Source organism: Peromyscus californicus, unplaced genomic scaffold, assembly GCF_007827085.1.
Source record: "Peromyscus californicus insignis strain IS unplaced genomic scaffold, ASM782708v3 Scaffold_21__1_contigs__length_65335640, whole genome shotgun sequence".
Classification (NCBI taxonomy): Eukaryota; Metazoa; Chordata; class Mammalia; order Rodentia; family Cricetidae; genus Peromyscus; species Peromyscus californicus.
Genome location: NW_026294514.1, coordinates 63,300,103 through 63,320,104, shown reverse-complemented (window position 1 = coordinate 63,320,104; position 20,002 = coordinate 63,300,103). Strand labels below are relative to the sequence as shown.

The 20,002-nt window shown below is 43.3% G+C and overlaps 1 protein-coding gene across 1 annotated transcript in view; it reads left to right on the top strand.

Annotated features, from left to right (window-relative positions):
- The first annotated feature begins 7,098 nt into the window (after nucleotides 1–7,098).
- Psmd1 (proteasome 26S subunit, non-ATPase 1) overlaps nucleotides 7,099–20,002 on the top strand; it is an 82,587-nt gene continuing 69,683 nt past the window's right edge. The window contains exons 1-6 of the mRNA XM_052750538.1: nucleotides 7,099–7,265; nucleotides 12,650–12,693; nucleotides 13,655–13,728; nucleotides 13,886–14,055; nucleotides 16,743–16,948; nucleotides 19,022–19,165. Of these exons, the coding sequence (XP_052606498.1) occupies nucleotides 7,250–7,265; nucleotides 12,650–12,693; nucleotides 13,655–13,728; nucleotides 13,886–14,055; nucleotides 16,743–16,948; nucleotides 19,022–19,165 (654 nt within the window). The 5' untranslated portion in view covers nucleotides 7,099–7,249. The remainder of the gene's footprint in view (nucleotides 7,266–12,649; nucleotides 12,694–13,654; nucleotides 13,729–13,885; nucleotides 14,056–16,742; nucleotides 16,949–19,021; nucleotides 19,166–20,002) is intronic.

The window sequence follows — 20,002 nt, the reverse complement described above, 5'->3', positions numbered from 1 at the left end:
CTAAGATCAAAATTGTATTTCAGTTGGAAATTACTAATAAAGCTTTTTACATTTTTAAAAGCAAACTCTCACTATTTAGCCCAAGCCAGCCTTGAACTTGGCTGTGTAGCTCAGGCTGGCCTTGAATTCTTGATGCTCCTTCGTCAGCCTTCCAAGTACTGGCATGACAAGTGTGAGCCCCCACATTGTCTCCTCTGCATTTTCCATCCTGTTTTGCTAAATCACTGAACCCCGTGAGAATTTTAGAGCTTAATTCATGGCCAGCAAGACGGCTTAGCAAGTAAAAGTGACCACTGCCAAGCCTTCGTGCCTGAGGTGGATCCCAGCGACTTACATGGTAAAAAGAGAGAACCTGGAGCTAGAGAGATGGCTGAGCAGGTAAGAGCACTTGCTGCTTTCATAGAAGACCCTGGTTCAGTTTCCAGCATCCACATGATGGTTCACAACCATCCATATCTCCAGCTCCAGGGAATATGATACCCTCTTATGATCTCTTCTGACACCAGACATGTATGTAGTACACATACATACATTTGTACAGGCAAAACATCCCCACATGAAATAAGATAAATATTTAACATATGTATTTGTTTTCAGAGAAAGAACTAACTCCTGCAAGTTATCCTCTGATTTCACATGCACACCATGGCACCAAAAACACCTAATTTATATTTAGAGTCCATTAAATTCAGTCACAAGAATGTTCACATCCTCAAAATGTTCCATCTCTGAAGCTTTTCAGTAACTGAATTGAGTATTTGTTCAATTGGGAAAAAAATGCAATGAATTGAAATTAATCTGGCATACCAGTTGATTATATTAAATCAATACATTTTCTACTTCAATATAAAAATGGAATGTCAACTGATTAAAATTAAATGCAATCTACAGTTTAGTTCCTTCGTGGCATTAGCTCATTTTGAGTGGTCAGCAGGACATGTGGCTGATGATGTATAAGTAGCTCAGTGGAAGAGCACTTGCCTAACATGCACAAGGTTCTGGGTTCACGCTCGAAAAATCAAACAAAAATTCAGTGCAACTGCTTTTACAGTTCATGGTGTGAACATACTGAGAACCAGGAAGACACTGATGACTTACAGAGGGGCTCAGGTGATCTTAACTCCTACTTCCTGGGAATGAGAGAGGGAGGGGGGAGGGAGGAAGGGGAGAAAGAGAGAGAGACAGAGAGAGAGAGAGAGAGAGAGAGAGAGAGAGAGAGAGAGAGAGAGAGACAGAGACAGAGACAGAGAGACAGAGAGAGAGACAGAGAGAGAACCAGAGAGTAGCTTGTAGTAAAGAGCTGGATGGAAGCTTGTACCCATCCCACCTGGACATTTCCCTGTGCCCCTCCCTCCCCTCACTCCACCTTCAGTGATCATTTGGTGCCTCAGTTTACCCACGCCAATTTCAGCCTTGGAGAGCGTTTGGCCTTTGATCGAGCATCCACACAGAGAGATTCATGCCATCAGCTGCGGGTCATATTTCTGCTCCCATTAATAAAAATTTTATCTCTAAAGACGCGTTGGTCGTCAATGAAGCAGCCCCAGCAGGGTGGCTGAGTTGCCTTGAGATCCTTGGTAGCCAGGTAGACGGGTCGCTATTAGGCAGCACAGACCGGGAGCCTCGGGGCTCAGTGACGCCCAGCCTCTGCCACTCCACTCCAAGAGAGGCGTGCCAGATTGTGGTTCCAACGCTACGGTACTGACGCCAGGGCTGCCGTCCTGGGCCGCGCTCCCTCTGCCGGCAAGGGGCTTGAGACCACCAGGGGGCGCTGTAAGACCCGCCAATTCCCTGCCTACCTGCTGCCCAGGCCTGCCACCCAGGCCCTAAGTGGGTGAGGCCACAGCGAACCTGCTTTGAGATGTTTTGTGGACCTCCTAAATTTTGATCGTTCTTTAGGAACAGTGCATCCTGTAGGAATTATTTCCGTCATTTCACTATGCCCTCAGAAGTAGAGCTCATTTGAATCCTGGAAAGGGCAAGATAGTTTTAAAGTCGTAGAGTAAAGCTCAAATAAGTTTGCGGCAATGATAAACACTCCATTCAAACTGGAGACACGGTACTTCTCCCACACAGGGGAAACTAGCACTCTTCTGTTTTCAAACTGTGCGTGTGTGCGTGTTCAAACTGAAGTGCGCTGCGATTCAAATCCAGAGCCTTACTCATGCTAGGCGAGTGCTCTACCACTGAGCTACCCCCTAAGCTCCGAAAAGATTTTTTTTTTTTTGGTTTTTTTTTTTTTTGAGACAGGGTTTCTCTGTGTAGCTTTGCGCCTTTCCTGAAACTCACTCTGTAGCCCAGGCCGGCCTCAAACTCAATCCACCTGCTTCTGCCTCCTACGTGCTGGGATTAAAGGGTGCGCCACCACCGACCGGCAAGATTTTTAACTAGTTGTCAACATATCAAATTCCAGAGTTAGGCCTATGATGCTCAGTTAGTTGTCAACACTGTACACATTTACTGTGCAAGGAGTCATGGGTTCCCTTCCAACACTGCAAAAACAAATAACTAACTGTACATACAGTAAGGACAGGCTGCTCCAGGGTATGGTGAAAGGGAAGACTTTTACTGTAGATATGAGAGATAGCACAGCTGGAGGCATCTAGAAGAATCCAGAGCAGAGAGAGAAAGTAGTAGACAGAATGTGGCTACGGGGTAGAGTATGGTGGGGTGGGTGGAGTGGGGTGGGGTAGGGTGGGGTGGAAGGTGGGCTCAGAGAGGAACAGAAAGAAAGGAAGACAAAAAGAAACGACCAAGAGAAAGAGGCAGGAGAGAGGGGGCCCAGAGAGCGAATGGCCGAAATGGCAGGTTATGTAGAAATGAGAAGCTGGGGAAGGTTAGGAGAGGGGGCAGGTACAGGCGCTAAGAAGAGCCACAGGTGCACACAGGTATCATGAGTTAGCTCAGAAGCCAGCATTCGCTTTGGTATGCTAACAGGCACCACAGTTAGCCATTGTCCCAAGTTTCTTTTGGACCTGACACTGACTAAAACTAAATAACTAAAAAAGTCGTGATAGCACATGGACTTCTCGTTTCTGGCTTTTCTTGGAGAAAGCATTGGCTTCACAATGTAAGCCTGCGCTTGAGCGGCATCGCTGTAAGCTCCACAGAGCCCCTCGTCTGCGTTGGGCCATGCAGCCTTCATGTCACGGGCCCTCTACTCCCTGTTACCGCCTTTGACGCTGTAGCTGTTACCAGCCTAACTAGTACTCTCGTTCTCCCTCCCACCATATCCTTTGTAGGACCTTGAGCATGCTAAACAAGCACCTTGCCCCTGAACTGCCCACCTAGTATCCAAGCTCTGATTTTCTCCACAGTACTAGGGACTTAAGTTGGGGCCTCATGCATGCTACACAAGGGCTCTGCCACTAAACTGTATAACTGGCCCTTGAGCTAGTGTTTTCTTAACAGAGCTTTAATTCTGTTCATCTGAAAGATGGGAGGAGAAAGACCACTGGCCCAAATCATCGTGGCCAAATTAATTAAAGCGAACAATTGATTAAAGCAAGCTTTTTAAAAATCTGTGTACATGGGCTGCCCCACCTAAGGTGGGTTCGAGAGATCAGCATTGGATGTGAGAAAGACAAGGCTTTTATAGCTCATGGGTGGGGCGTTCTAAGTGGGGGATTGGTTTACAAAGAAAATAGGTGGGGTTAGAGGAGCAGCAGAATATAAACATAACAAGTTAGTCCCTCCTGAAACAGACAAAGTTGCAAGGTGGGCACAATAAGGTGGTCATAACAACAGGTAGTCATAACAAGGTAAGTCATAGGTGGTCATATAACCTTTTGAAACAAAGGTAGGGTTGGAAGTTGGTTATAAACAACTTTCTGAAACACAGACACGACTGCCATTCCTGGAACAGGCAGTACAGAACCATTTGTGGTTAAGGTTACAGGTGGGGCATAGCCCCATCCTTGAGAGACAGTGGTTAATCATAAACAAGGATGAACCTAGGGTGTCTTTACTATAAGATGGCTTTTAAGCCTAAGTGGAGGCAGGCTGGTTCATCAGTTCACTCTTTTGTATTACCTGTTGGCAATTGTTTGTGACTTCTCTAGGGGTTTGGGAACACACAAGTGTCTTTATATGGGAGTACCTCTGTAGAATTGTACCCCAAACACTCAATTTGCTTATCTCTTAGGCATGTCTGTTTGGTCAGTGCCTTTTGATTTGAGTCACTGGCCCTTCAAAGGAGTTTGTTTTTAGCAAGCATGACTTAGAATACTAAATTATTCAAAGTTGACACACACACACACTCAAGTATGTCACCAATCATTTAATTTGCTGGCAACTGCAAAACATTGATTTGTCTCACTCTATTAGATTGCTTTGAGAAGGTCAATAGAAAGAGGTTTCAGGTCAGGCGGTGGTGGCACACGCCTTTAATCCCAGCACCGGGGAGGCAGAGCCGGGCAGATCTCTGTGAGTTCAAGGCCAGCCTGGTCTACAAAGCGAGTTCCAGGAAAGGCACAAAGCTACACAGAGAAACTCTGTCTCGAAAAACAAAAACAAAAACAAAAAAAGAAAGAAAAAAGAAAAAAAATAGGTTTCAGACACCACTATCCAAAGAGTACTTCGGTGGGGCAAAGCTAGTAGCTTAAACAATACTGTTTGCCAGGGATAACACTAAATGGAAAAGGAAATAAGACCGCGAGTTTGTCCCCAGCAACTGCCCCCACAAACATATCACTGTTTACTACCAACCTTTATCAAGATTTTCTCAGCATTGACTATTGAAGTAAACCTGCTGTTGAAACTGCTATATGACTGACCTGAGAGATGGCTCAGTGGCTGCTCTCCAGAGGACGCAGGTTCGATTCCCAGCACCCACAGGGCAGCTCACAACCACCAGTAACTCCAGTTCCAAAGGACCTGATGCTCGCTCTTGGCCTCCAAGAGCAGTAGGCATGCATATGGGTGTACGGACATACACACACATACACACACACACACAAAAAAAAAAAAAAAACAGGAGAGTAAGTGAAAGTCACAGCCGTCACTTCAAAATTCTGAAGATATATTAGGACCTAGTTGCTAGGAGGGGAGGGGAGCACTAGCTAGGTAGGAGGAAAGAATAGGCGACATTGTGTTTTCCTTTGACATTCTTTCCTATATATTGTCATATACTTCTGATTTTTGTCTTTTTTTTTTTTTTTTTTGGAGACAGGGTCTTTCAACATAGCACTGGCTGTCCTGGAACTCACTACAGACCAGGCTGGCCTTGAACTTACAGAGATCCCCCTGCCTCTGCCTTCTGAGTGCTGGGGTTAAAGATGTGTGCCATCACACCCAGCCATACCTCTACTGTTTAAAACATGTAAATGTACAGTATTAGCTGTTTCAAAAATGCAGTTTTGAAAGTCTTCATGGGGGATTGGTAAATTGCTCACTTAGCATCTGTGAAGCCCTGGGTTCAACTACAAGTATTGCATAAACCGGAAATGCAATCTCTGCATTCCCCAACTGGAGGCAGGAGGACCAGAAGTTCAAGGTCATCCTCAGCTACATAATATGTTTGAGGACAGCCTGGGTTATCATATAAGACCATCTCTGGAAAACTTCTCATTGTTCATCTATAATAGACTGATTCATTATTAATTCACTATCATAATAAAGTCCTATGAGGTTTTTGTATTTTGAAGGCAGGCTTTTTTTTTTTTTATTAAAAAGCCTTTTAAAAAAAAGATATATTTTAAAGGTTTATTATTTATGTGTGTATGTATGCACATGAGTGCAGGTACCTGTGGAGGCCAGAAGAGATCATCAAATCCCCTGGAGCTGGAGTTACAAGCAGTTAGGAGCTGCTTGATGTGGGTGCTGGGAACTGCACTTGGGTCCTCTGGAAGCTTCATCATTAAAGGCATCTCTCCAAATCACCACCAGCCCCGCCCTTTCAAGACAAGGTTGCACTATGTAACCCCTACTTGACTGGAATTCACTATGTAGACCAGGCTGTCTGGAACTCACAAAGATCTGCCTGCCTCTGCCTCCCAAGGCATGTACTGCCACCACATTTGACACCTGGAAAGTCTATTTTTGTATATGTGCTCGTGTGTGTGTGTGTGTGTGTGTGTGTGTGTGTGTGTGTGTGTGTGTGTGTGTGTGTGTGTGTGTGTGTGTGTGTGTGTTGGGGGAGGGTAATCCGCCAGAGGTGATGGCTGCACAAAAGACACAGACGTGGAGGTCAGTTTGCGCTAAGTATGTGTTTATGTGCAAGTAGGCTGAAAGTTGACATTGGGTGCCTTCCTCAATTGCTTTTCTGCCTTGTTTGGTTTTTTTGTTAGTTTGTTTTTAGATAGGGTCTCACTATGGAGCTCTAGCTGTCCTGGAACTCACTATGTAGCTGGTACTGACCTCGAACTCACAGAGCTCCGCCTACCTTTGCCTCCTGAGTGCTGTGATTAAAGGTGTGCGCCACCACACCAAGCCACTTTATTTCCTGAAACAGGGTCTCTTACTGAACCTAGAACTCACCAACTGGCTAGACAGGCACCCAGCAAGCCCCAGAAAGCCACCTGTCTCCACCTCCTCCAGCACAGGGATTACACCCGCCCCTGGGAATCCAAACTCAACCTCAGGTCCTCATGCTTTCATGGCAAGCACTTAGCCAACCAAGTCGTTCTCCGGCCGTATCCCACCACTACACTTTCCGCCCTAGATAACAGCTCTTTATAGAGCCCAGCTGGCCTCGAATCCTTCTGCCTCAGTCACTTTTATAAGAAAATACTTCGCTACACCCCCGAGTCTTGAGTTGGTGGGCATTACCGCAGTGAGACCGCCATAACCATAGGTGGCGCTGTGAGCACTGCCTATACCTTCCCTAACACCCTTTCTCCTAGCAATGGCGGGTGATGAATGGGCCTCTTTTTGCAAAGGTGCCTACTTTGAAGCCTGATGGCAGGTGCAGATCAATGTCCTTCCCAGCCTGTCAGAGCCCTGACCTCGAGGAGAGTTATAAAAAGCAACGGCATGTTTTTTGCCCTGTTGCATGATCTCGAGCGGCGGCGGCTGCACAAAAGACACAGGCGTGGAGGCGAATTTGCGCCAAGCCTCAGGCGGAGGTGCGGGCAGCCCTAGGGCGGGCGGGGTCCTCGGCTAGAAGCGAGCCGGCGGCCTGTGGAGGGGACTGACTGAGCAGCGCACCCGGGAACCTGGAGGTGCGGCGGAGCGAGCGGGCCCTGAGCTGACAGATCCAGGGCTTGGCCAAGACTGTGGACTAGCGGAGCGGCGAGTGCAGGGCGCAGCCATGATCACTTCAGCCGGTGAGTGCGGCCGGGAGCAGGAGCCCCAGGGAGGAGCCGCCACCGCGCCGGCGTTTAGCTGAGTCAGGGCGAGTGACTGGGCACCTCCGGGTCGAGCGCCGGCCTGCGCGGCCCCTCTGCCCGAGGCCCACCCTGGGAACAAGGGCTTGGAGGCTGGCCAGGCCACTGCAGGCTCCTTGGATTTGTAGGAATCGGACCAAGTGACCACCTGGGCATCCATTCCAGCCACACCCCCGTGCCAGGACTGGACCGGGCTCCTCGGCGGTCACTGGACCACAGGGAGATTTCCTTTCTTCTCTCTGTCCGCTTCTTGGTCAAGTGACCCCCCCCAATCCTTCCCCTCAGGGCTTTCGAACCGGATGGGCCCCAGTGCCACCGTAAGCATCGTAAAGCAGCTCCTGGCCTGGTAGCCTAACTGCTACACTGAGTGCTTCAGGCTCGGGCTGAGTTACTCTCCTGAAAGTCCGAAATTATATTTGAGGCGACTGGTTTCTGGGGCCACCATATTCCCTTAAGAGCCTCATTCGGGAAAAGCAGCTTTGAATGGAGAGCCAACTTACTGTGTGTGTTTAGATGCTCGGGACTGGGCTGCAGAGCCCATTTGAATACACTTGTATAGGTCTATACGTAGATACTTGTAGTGGCGATTGAAATGGGAAGGTGTAGACAGTAACTTCTAAATGGAGATTTTTTTCAAGCCCCCCCCCCAGACTGATTTGCATATACCTGTCCCCAGCCTTGGTGCTTTTTCAGCCTTGGCTGCTTACATACCTTTGCTTGGTTGTCCTTTTTATTCTGTGCTTGCTCTACAAGTATTTGGTTGTGAACAACAGGTTATCATAGATAGTAAATCTATATGGTGGGGAGCTTGAGACCATCTTTATGAGGATTGGTTAAAGACATTGGTAGAGATGCTGGGAAACGTGACAGCTCCCTCCTCTCCCTTCTCCTCACCCCTCCTCCTGCTTTGTTGTTTGTTTGTTTTTCAGACAGGGTCTCACTGTGTAGCCCTGCCTGTCCCGGAACTCACTTTGTAGACCAGGCTGGCCTCAAACTCATAGAGATCCCCCTGCCTCTGTCTGGCAAGTGCTGGGATTAAAAGTGTGCACCACTACACCCCGTGATGGTGATTTTCAAACACATGAAGTGTTGCCTCTACTTGAAGTTAGACTTTTGTCCTAATGGATACAGATGATTCCAGATGAATTTTAGTTCCCATCAATAGAAGCATTTTTTTTCTCCAGTTAGGTCTGGAGGTAAACACTAGATTTCTTGCCACTTGTAAATATAGGCTTAGGTCCAGCCATTACTCCTGGTTGTCGGCAGATGTTGTCTTCAGGGTGTTGTCTTCCCTGATCGTAGTTCTCTGGGTGCTTGATTGAGTACTGCTAGAGTGGACCCAGAAGTAGCCACCTTCCTCTTTTGCCTGCATTATTACACTGGGCTCAAGACCTTTTGTTTTTTTCACTGATACTGGACTTTACTTTGGAAACCTTGTGTAGCGTTTCTTCTCAAGTACATCAGTGATGGTTAGAATGAAGTCCAGGTTTGTAATACCCTCGTCCTCATTACACCACAGCCGCACCAGACTTTCTGTTCAGCTCCTCTCCTGTTTAAGAGTTGTGACACATCCTGTTCCCACTACGGCCTTTTCTTTCACAGAGTATCTTAGCTCTTCAGTCTTAAATGTTCATCTCAACCTTATCACTCCATTAAAACCTTCTGACTCTCCCTTGGCACACCTCTCCATCACAGTTCTGTAATGGCCTTATTAACTTGCCTTAATACCATTAGACGGAACTCCGTGGTAGACCTTCGGGCAGGAAATGTTTCCACACTTCTTAGGACACTGCTGCATGTGTGGCTGATGTTAAAAAGTATGCTCGGATGAAGAAATCTGTCCCAAGCTCTGAAAGCAGACTGAAAGAGAACTTGGTGAGAGTATAAGGGAATTTTAGCTTCTTTGTGGTGTCAGGACTAAGGATTTTTGAGGTCCCGTCCTGAATACTGGGATGATAGCACAGTATATACATTTATAGCTGTCACTTAAGGCTATTGAATTGTCAGCTTCTACACCAGTCTTTTTGTCACTTTGTTTCCAGTCAGCTTAAGTTGGCTTAGACCTAGGCTTGGGGTCTCCAGGAGCTACACAGGCCAGAGTGGGGGTTCTAGCATGTCCGTTTATTCATTCATTTACTCACTGGGCAGTGTTAGTCACTAAAAACAGTGGTGAATAAGAGACGAATGTATACCATTTTGGCTTTTTGGTGTGTGTGTGTGTTTCCAAGAGATTTGACTATGAAAGGGAATGGGGACAGAGATTAGTACTTACTTACTGGAAGGAAACATGGAATTGAGTGGATTGGATTTAACACAAGCAAATAGAGGAAGTAATGCTGATAAGTTTTAAAACAATACTTTTCTACCTCTGTCCTTTTGACCTCCAGAATTGACCATTTTCAACTTTCAAGTAATATTCCCAGGACATACCTGTATATTGATAAATAATATGAAAATATTGCTATTAATTGAGTCAGTAATTTAAGACAGTTATGATATAAGCTCTTATTTTTATTCAGATTTACTTATTTTAAGTGAGAGTGTTTTACCTTTGTGTATGTATGTGTACCACCTGTGCACCTGGTACCCCTGGAGGTCAATAGAGGGCATCAGATCCCCCAGAACTGGAGTTACGGATGGTTGTGAGCTGTCATGTGGCTACTGGGACCTGAACCTTGGTCCTCTGCAAGAGCAACCAGTGCTCTTAACCATCTCTCCAGCTCCATACAAGTTTTTAAAAAGCACATTCTTAGGTCTTCGCCTATCCAAAGTTGGATTCTGTTTCATCTTTAAGTAGGAAATGTTAGTGTAGGAGTATATAGCATATTTGATTTAGCTGAGCTCCATCACTGAAGGCTGACATTCTGTGCCAGGACAGCCATGTGTGTAAGAAGTTAGTCACAGCTGAAGCCACACAGGAGAGTCCAAAGATCCATCTCTTCTGGTAAAAAAAAAAAAAAAAAAAAAAAAAAAAAAAAAAAAGCCATTCCGATACAACATTGCTTGTGATAGACAATCGGCGTCTTTAGGATTAAGTGATGTGTGATCATTCTTCATGTCAACTGTTCTGGTCTGCCGTCTGTTCCACATCCATCCACCACACTAGTTACTTTTTCTTTCTTTCTTTCTTTCTTTCTTTCTTTCTTTCTTTCTTTCTTTTTTTTTTTTTAAATAAAAGTGTTTCAGTAGTCAAGGCATTTAATGGTTAAAATGATTTCATTTGAAGTTTATCTTTTCTCCTCTTTGTTCTGGGTATGTCATACCAGCCCAGCACACCAAGGCTTCTGCGTTTAGAACAGTGAGATGCCCTCGTTTTGCTACAAAACTGTGTACCTTTTCCTTTGTGGCTTCCCCAAAACTGCGGAACTGTTTGCCAGATCTGTGTTACCATGTGGAAGCAGCTACATCTTTGAACTAAAATGACAGGGACACTTTTTAATAAACCAGTTTCAGTGTTCCAGAATGATTTTATAACCAAGTGGAAAACATATTTGAGGAAATTTGGTTTTACTTAACGGCACAAGGACAGAATTTCCCAATATCATTTTCCTAGTAATCTCTTGTGTTCTTTGGGAGAAGACAACTTTCTTTTACTGTTATTACTGCTGACGCTCTGAAGCTAAGGTGAGGCATGTGGCAGACATTGTACTTGGTAAGACTGCTTCTCATTTAGTAAAATTTGTTCTTGGTGGGCCAGCAAGATGGCTGAGTGGGTAAGGGCTCTCATCTCCAGGCTTGATGACCTGAATTTACTTTCTGGGACCCAACTGGAAGAAGGAGAGAACTGACTCCTACAAGTTAGGAAAGCTGTATGCAGCATGGCAGCTGTGCTCACATGCAATAAGTAGATAAATGTAAAAATAAATGTTTGCTCTCTGTTATTTGTGATAGGAGGGGGGTACTTTAATATGGGCACACTGAAATAATTGAAACATTACTTTTTTTCTAAGTTATTTATTTTTTAAGTCAGGATCAGCCTCAAACTTGGGGTTCTCCTGCCTTCTCCACATGCTAGACTTACAGCATGTACCACCACTCAGCAGTTGTTGGTTTATTTTGTGTGAATACATTTTATTCTAAGGCTGTACAGAATTTTTTCCTGGATTGGTCAGTATATCGAACTAATGTTATCAAACTGGAGTGAACACAAGAACCACAGGGAACCCTTATTCTCTGGTCTTTACCCCATGTTTTCTGATAAAGAAGTTCTGGGGCAAGACCAAGAGTTTACAGTTGCAGTAAGTTTCCAAGTAACAGTAACGCTGTTGGTCCAAGGACCATACCTTCAGAACAGTTGGGCTAGGCAAAAGATGATACATAGGAGATTGGTGAGATTTTATATATTGATATAGATAAATATAAAAGCTCCAAACTATAAACGTCTACAATTGTTTTGAATATTTTTATTTATGGGCCACTGAGAGCACTTGCCTAATGACTTGAGTTTTATACCCAGGACCCATGTGGTAAAAGGGCAAACCAACTTGTACCAGTGGTCCTCTGACCTCAATGTATGCTATGGCACACACGTGTTCCCCCCCCCAGTAAAAAGTTGGTGTGTGTGTGTGTGTGTGTGTGTGTGTGTGTGTGTGTAAGAGAGGAAGAATATTAGAATATACATATGGTACAAACATCCTGCACACATATGGAAGCTAGAGGAGTACATTGGGTATCCTGCTCACTCGCTTGCTCATGCTGTCTCTGTTTTCCCCCAACCCTCATCTCTCTCTGTCTTGTTCCCCTGAGACAGGTTCTCTCACTGAACCAGGATCTGGGCTACAGGTCAGCAAGCCTCAGTGACCCTCCTGTCTCTGCCCCTACTCCACCAGAGCTGGGATAGTTGGTACAGGTGGCTGTGTGGAGATTGGAATTCAGATCTACTCTTACCTGCTTGGCCATCTCCCTAACCCCATTAACTTCTGCTGTGGGATGTTCTGTGTGGCAAATGTGTTGCTCTGATTGGTTGGTAAATAAAACACTGATTGGCCAGTAGTCAGGCAGGAGGAATTGTGGGCGGGACAAGGAGGAGAATAAAGCTGGGAAGTGGAAGGCTGAGTCAGAGAGACACTGCCAGCCGCCATGATGAGAAACAGCATGTGAAGATGCTGGTAAGCCATGAGCCACGTGGCAAGGTATAGATTTATAGAAATGGATTAATTTAAGCTGTAAGAACAGTTAGCAAGAAGCCTGCCACAGCCATACAGTTTGTAAGCAATATAAGTCTCTGTGTTTACTTGGTTGGGTCTGAGCGGCTGTGGGACTGGCAGGTGAGAGAGATTTGTCCTGACTGTGGCCTTAATCATGGTATGTCTTTTGTCTTATAGCTGGAATTATTTCTCTTCTGGATGAAGAAGAGCCACAGCTTAAGGTATGAGTTGAAGAAAGCCACTTGGCTTACTGTGAATTCGTGAAGCTTCTTTAGTTTTGTGATGTCTTTATATTTCCTATCATTTAAAGTAGTCATCCTATAGCCTGTAGCCAGTCATTGAAGTCTAGCTAGAGAAGACAGTATTTTAATACTAGAAATTTATTAGAGGGTAAGCGATCATAAAATGGCACATGAGTAACCCTCCAGTTTCATTATCAGCAGTAACCCCAAACCATTCCTTCCTCTGTGTCACAGACTTGACAGAATTTTGGAGTGTTGGGCAGGCAGGATGGCGCAGCAGGTCAAGGCACTTGCTGCCCAGCCTGGCAGCCTGAGTGTGACCTCCAGAACCCATGTGGTGGAAGAGAACTGACCTCCACAAGCACCCTGTGGCACATTGAACACACACACACACACACACACACGCGCGCGCGCGCATGCACACAGAGAGCTAAGTGAATGTAATAAAACAGTTGTTCTTAAAGTTAAAAAAATCGGAATGTTCTGCAAGTGGCTCTGGACAGCTGTGTTTGTGTGATATAAACTAGCAACCTGGAGTCTCTGTGTTCAAAGATGGAAGCCGTCATTATAAGAGATACGATTACATGCATAGTTGCTATTGTATGTTTGAAAACAAAAAAATGAGTAAATCTAAGAAAAAGTATATTATTTCCTAAGTTTATGTGTTTGTCAGACATGACATTTTTAGATAAATATTACTGAGAATTTGGTTATAAAATTGTGGACACTTGTTTTGTTTTTTGAGACAGGGTCTTCCATCATAGCATTGGCTATTCTGGAACTCTGAGACAGGATGGCCTCGAACTTGGAGATTCACCTGCCTCTACCTTCTGAGTGCTGGGATTAAAGGCGTGCGCCACCATACCTGGCCGATTGGTGGACACCAAAAGGAAGCATGATGTGAAGTCTTTTTAAAGTCCAATTTTGTTTTATTTTACAGGAGTTTGCACTACACAAATTGAATGCAGTTGTCAATGACTTCTGGGCAGAAATATCTGAGTCTGTAGACAAAATGTAAGAAAATGCTGTATTTCTATAAGTTTAGATAAAGTAGAATTGCTTACTAACTCATTAGGGAATCACTGCTAATTTGCTGCTGGACTATTTAAATTTTGAGTTTTCAAGGAAGATCATAGCCTAAACAAGGCCTACCTTTCCTTATTTCTTTCAGAGAAGTTTTATATGAAGATGAAGGTTTCCGGAGTCGGCAGTTTGCAGCCTTGGTGGCATCTAAAGTATTTTATCATCTGGGGGCTTTTGAGGAGTCTCTGAATTATGCTCTTGGAGCAGGCGACCTCTTCAATGTCAATGATAATTCTGAATATGTGGAGACTATTATAGGTAATTTGCTTCCATCTGATAGGGTTTTATCTTGCAGATGTCTTTCTTGCTCTAGTGGATATAGCCTTTTTATTCACTTTAATCTGATGTTGCTAGATTTTACTTTAATTGGAAGTTCATAATCATCTAATAGCATTAAACATTTTTTTGCTATTACGTTTTTACATCAGCTTCTGGCTGAGTGCAGCTTACCTCAGCGGTGATGGTCATCTCCAGTCCGGTGAGCAGTTTGGTGAAATGATGACATCAGATTGTTATGAGTAACCAGTTAAATAATACTGTTTTTATAACTGTCTAGTCTGTCTTTTTGTTTGTTTGAGACAAGTTTTCAATATATTGTAGGCTGGTCCTGGACTCTCTTGCGTCTGGCTCCTGAGTGCTGAGGTTCCTATAGGCATCTGCCACAGTTCTCTATAGAGTTGCTACTAATATAGGAAGTGTTTGTAGTCAGTCTTCATAGTCTTGATTTGTTCCACAGCTGACCTGTGGAACAGGAGAAGGAGCTAGTCTTGTTGCACGAATGAGAAAACTAGGGGTTTAAGATGAAAAGATACATGGCTATTAAATAAAAGGGCAAGAAATTAAAACCTAGGTTGACTCACTCTAAAACCCTTACTGTTATTGGTTTATTGAGATGGGTTTTGCTATGTATGTAGCCCAATATAGCCTACAACACACTCTGTAGCCCAGGCTATCCTCAAACTTTTGATCTTCACCTCTCAAGTAATGGGCCAAGTATGTGCCACCACATCTGGCTCATTTGTTGATTTTAGAAATATTTGCTAGTCTGTCACTGTAACAGAGACTTGAGATTATCCACTTTTAAAGAGAAAGGCGTTTGTTGTTCTTTTGTTTGTTTTGTTTTGAGTCAAGGTTTCTCTGTGTGGCCTTCGCTGTCCTGGAACTCACTCTGTAGTCCAGACTTGGCCTTGACTCAGAGATCCGCCTGCCTCTGCCTCCCAAGTCCTAGAATTCTTTGGTGTGTGCCACCACAGCCCAACTGAGAAAGGGTTTTTAGTTCATGGTTTTGAAGGTTTCAGTTTCTGATTATTTGGACCTGCATTAAGGCAGTACCATTGTGGTAGCATATTACAGAGTAAAACTGTTCATCTCATGTCCAAAATAAAAGAACCAAAGAGAAGGGACCACGGTCTTGTTACCTTTACGGCTGTGTTTTACAAGCTCTCCAAGCTAAGACCTGTACTTTTACCATGGGCCTTGGAAGGCAATATTGTAGTGGGTAACTCACAGGCAAGGCTTTGGATTCTCACTTGTGTTTGAACCAGAATTATCAGTTGATACAGCCGCATATGGTTTTGTTCAGTTAAAGAATTTGTAGCTTTAAAAATTAGTCAGGTGGTGGTGGCTAGCACCTTTAATCCCAGTACTTGGGAGGCAGAGGCAGGCAGATCTCTGTGAGTTCAAGGCCAGACTGGCCTACATAGTGATCGCTCCTTTATTCTTATTAACTGACCTGAACTTTCATGGTTCTACCTAGATGAACCCTAAATATGGTATACCAGTTTATTTAAGGACTTGTAAAAGTCCATTGCTATTCCCCCCATACAGAGACTCACTTAACATGGACCATCTAGTGGGCTAACAGTTCCTTGTGATAGTTATTCCTGTTTTCCAAGGTTTGGAACTAATTAACCTGGACCTGTAACTTTTCTTCTCTTTGAGAAGGAGCGTGGCAAACCTGTGAAGAGTGGGGATCACTAGTGTTTATTGTTATAGGTGGCACATAAGGCAACTTGAGGAAATTCCCTTTTTTGATTTTATCTAGAATGTTTAAAACATGATTCTAAGTACTTACAACTAACTTGTACATGTAGTGTTTCTTATCTGGTGTGGTATTGTTACCCTTCAGCCTGCCTCTGTCCTCTCCACCCACCCTAGTCCTCACGAAATGTGGAAGTCAAATTGAGCATGTATGCTCCTGCATGAATTTTCAGGCACTCCTGGGGGATTTCAGCTCCCCATCGTGCTAAGACAGCGTTGTTTTCTGATTTGGCGCCGTTATTGAGAAGTATCTGCCTTTCTTTAGAGTTGCTTTGAGCCTGTGGCACCGTTATTCCACACAGATATCCCCTTACAGTTCTTCATCTCAAGATACTTATTTTCAGATGTGAAGTGTAATACGGTCTTTGTGGTAATTACTTTTATAGGCCTTTTTAAATATTGTGTGTAATTACAAGTATTTTTTAAAAATGAAGCGGCAACTATTTGTAGCCAACTCTTTTTAATTAATCAAATTGATTAATATAATTTTTGTCAAAATAATTAGTAAAATTTAAAATAATAGCATCTTTGTTGGTATGGATGTTTGGTCCTTTGTAACTATTATAAAAATGACTTGCCGGGCGGTGGTGGCGCACGCCTTTAATCCCAGCACTCGGGAGGCAGAGGCAGGCAGATCTCTGTGAGTTCAAGGCCAGCCTGGGCTACCAAGTGAGTTCCAGGAAAAGGCGCAAAGCTACACAGAGAAACCCTGTCTCGAAAAACCAAAAAAAAAAAAAAAAAAAAAAAAAAAAATGACTTAATTGAAAGTATAAATTCTAGCATTTTAAATTGTATTACTACTTTGTACTTATTTGGAGTGTTCATGATCATAAATGTATACATTGTCCTTTTCTGGTAGTTTAAACAAGTTTATAAAATAATTAGTTATTTTATTTTTCCCATAGCAAAATGCATTGATCATTATACCAAACAGTGTGTAGAAAATGCAGATTTGCCTGAAGGAGAAAAAAAGCCAATTGACCAGAGATTAGAAGGCATTGTGAATAAAATGTTCCAGCGATGTCTCGATGATCACAAGTATAAGCAAGCTATTGGCATTGCTCTGGAGACCAGGAGACTAGATGTCTTTGAGAAGACTATACTGGAATCTGTAAGTAGATAATGTCATTTAGAGGTTGGAATTGTTGGGAAATCAGTAGAACAAAGTGTTCAAACACAAACTCTTTTTTGTTTGTTTGTACAAGGTTTCTCTGTGTAGCCTGGCTATCCTGGAACTAGCTCTGTAGACCAGGCTGGCCTCGAACTCACAGAGATCCACCTCCCTCTGCCTCCTGAGTGCTTGGATTAAAAGGTGTGCATCACCGCCACCCGGCCATACTTATTTTTTAGAACACTTTTGATTGATTCTCTGATAATCTCGTGCATGTATGCAGTGTATCTAGGTCATATCCACTCCCGCCTTCCTCTTCATACTCCTAGGTGTCCCCAGCATGTCCCTTTCCCACCTCATGACCTCCTTTTTTTCTTCCATTGTACTTTAATTTATTTGTGTGTCTGTCTGTATGGAGCACACGTGTGCCACAGTGCATGTAGAGAAATTAGAAGACAATGAGAGTTGATTCCTTCCTCCATGTGGGTCTTGAGGACTGAACTTAGGTCAGTCTTGGCAACAGGCGTCTTTGCCTACTGAGTCACTGAACTGGCCTTTTTTTTTTTTTTTTTTTTTTTTTTTTTTTGGGTTTTTTTGAGACAGGGTTTCTCCATGTAGTTTTGGTGCCTGTCCTGGATCTCGCTCTGTAGACCGGGCTAGCCTCAAACTCACAGAGATCCGCCTGGCTCTGCCTCCTGAGTGCTGGGATTAAAGGCGTGCACCACCGCTGCCTGGCCTATCATTTCTTTTATAACTTATGGAGTCTAATTAGTACTTCTGGCATGTGCATGGGTCTAGGGTCCTCTCACTGACAAGATAGTCCACCGGTAGCCACACCCCCAAAGAAAAATGACTTCCCTTCCCCAGAAGCCATCAGTTGCCAATAACTCCTCTGCTAGAGCTAGAGTCTCTTGAGCCTTCCCCTCATCCACATTGGAATGTTGACTGGCTTGAGCCTATGCAGACCTTGTGCAGGTGACCGAGGCTTCAATGAACTCATGAGTACAATGGTCATACAGTGTCTAGAAGAGGGCATTTTGTAGTCTCCCCATTCCTCCCCACCATTTAGCTCTAATTCTCTATGCTCTCTGTTCCTCAATTTCCTAGCCTTGGGATGGTTGATACAAATGTCCTGTTGAGAGCTGAACACTCAGCAGTCATTCATTCTTAACACTTTGACCAGTTGTTATAAGTCTCTGCATTGACTGTTGCCCACTGGAAAAAGAAGCCTCTCCGACCAAGTTCAATAACCCCACTAACCTATGGCTATAAACATCATTATTTAGAAGGTGTCTGACAACATGTCCGTTTAACAAAACAAGAATATCAAACAAAGGCTTGAGTCAGTCAGAGATGGAGAAAGCTCTATCACGTTGTGCTTTCTGACATTTGAGTGGGCGGGCAGCAAGTCAAAGGGACTCTGGCAGCAAGGTAGGAGAAGGTCATTGCAGAGCACAGCATTTGGACAGTCAGATGTTTATACTAGTAGTATGATTGTTGTATACTGTGTTCACATAGTGACGTCCTGACTGGTCATTAAGTAGTAGTAAATTATTTTCACTCTTTTTCTTTTGTTTGCTTTATTTTACTTTTGTTTTGGTTTTGTTACTTTTCTGAAACAGTCACATGCAGGCCAGTTTGGCCTCACATTTGAATTCCTGATCTTCCTTCCTACACCACCCAGGGTATGCCTGGTTCTTCATTCCGTTTTTTTCCCATAAAGATGTAGAAATGCGTAATTATTCTTAAGATTCCTCCAAGCCACGTGCATAGTACATGCCTTTAATTCCAGTATTTGGAATGTGAAGACGGGAGGATTGACTGTATAGTGAGAAGCTTTGAAAAAGCCAAAGGCTGGAAAGGTCCTTCAATAGCAGAATGATTTCCTAACTTGGATGCATTCCATCACAAAAACTAACCTCTTAACTGGTTTAAGTTTTCTAGTTTTTTATTAAGAGTTTAAATCATTGGCTGCTCTAAACAGAAAATAAATAAATTAAGCAATTTGGTTTCTAAATATAAATAATGCTTCAGTAACTAGACAATGATATATCTTTAAATTATGTCTTTCAGAATGATGTTCCAGGAATGTTAGCTTACAGCCTCAAGCTCTGCATGTCGTTAATGCAGAATAAGCAGTTTCGGAATAAAGTATTAAGAGTCCTGGTTAAAATCTACATGAACTTGGAAAAGCCCGATTTCATCAATGTTTGTCAGGTACTTACTCCGATCACCTTATTCCGTGCTACACCACTGCATATTACAGCATAGTCATGAAATTTTGTTATGCTGAGTTGCTGTGATGGCTTCATATGGGTAACTCATGTCCTGTGAGGGTAAGATACATGGTTTGTATTCCTTTTTAGTGATAAAAGGAATCTCATAACACTTAAAAGGTATTTTGCTACAATGTATTCTTTTATTTATGTATATTCTTTATTCAGTTTGATACAATCTATGGGTTCATTACTCAAAACACAACTAAACGTTGGGTATATTTTACCTCTTTTAATTTCTGTACCCCTTAAAATGTTCCAGTAGCATAGAAAATACATGAAATTCAGCCTGATTTTTTTCCCCCTTCTCTTGTAGGCCTTTCTCTAAAGATAATGGTAGATGTTTTCCCCAGTTTATTGCACAGTTAGATCTACTACACTCTGCCCAGTGTCTCTGCAGCTTTCATTTACTGGAGATATGCATGGTTTGCTTTTAAGCAATTAATACACTGTATATACTTTTATATACAGCTTAAGAGCATAGCATTTTATTTCATATTTATTGTAGTGAATATGATTTTGTGTGTGTGTGTGTGTAGTACATATATATATAGGGTCCCCTTTAAAAATGATTCAAAATGCAGTTTGAGACAGAAAGTACCAGGTGAAAAATGTTCACATTGAAATTGCTCCAAGTCAACACAGGGTTTTAAGTTGATTTTTATTTTTAATGTCACCCAAAGTTAGTTTGATATTTAATGCTGTATTTCTTTTTACTTTTCTTTGCATGTTTTTGAAGTTTTGTTTCTAAATTACTATTTTTTAATGCTCACATATA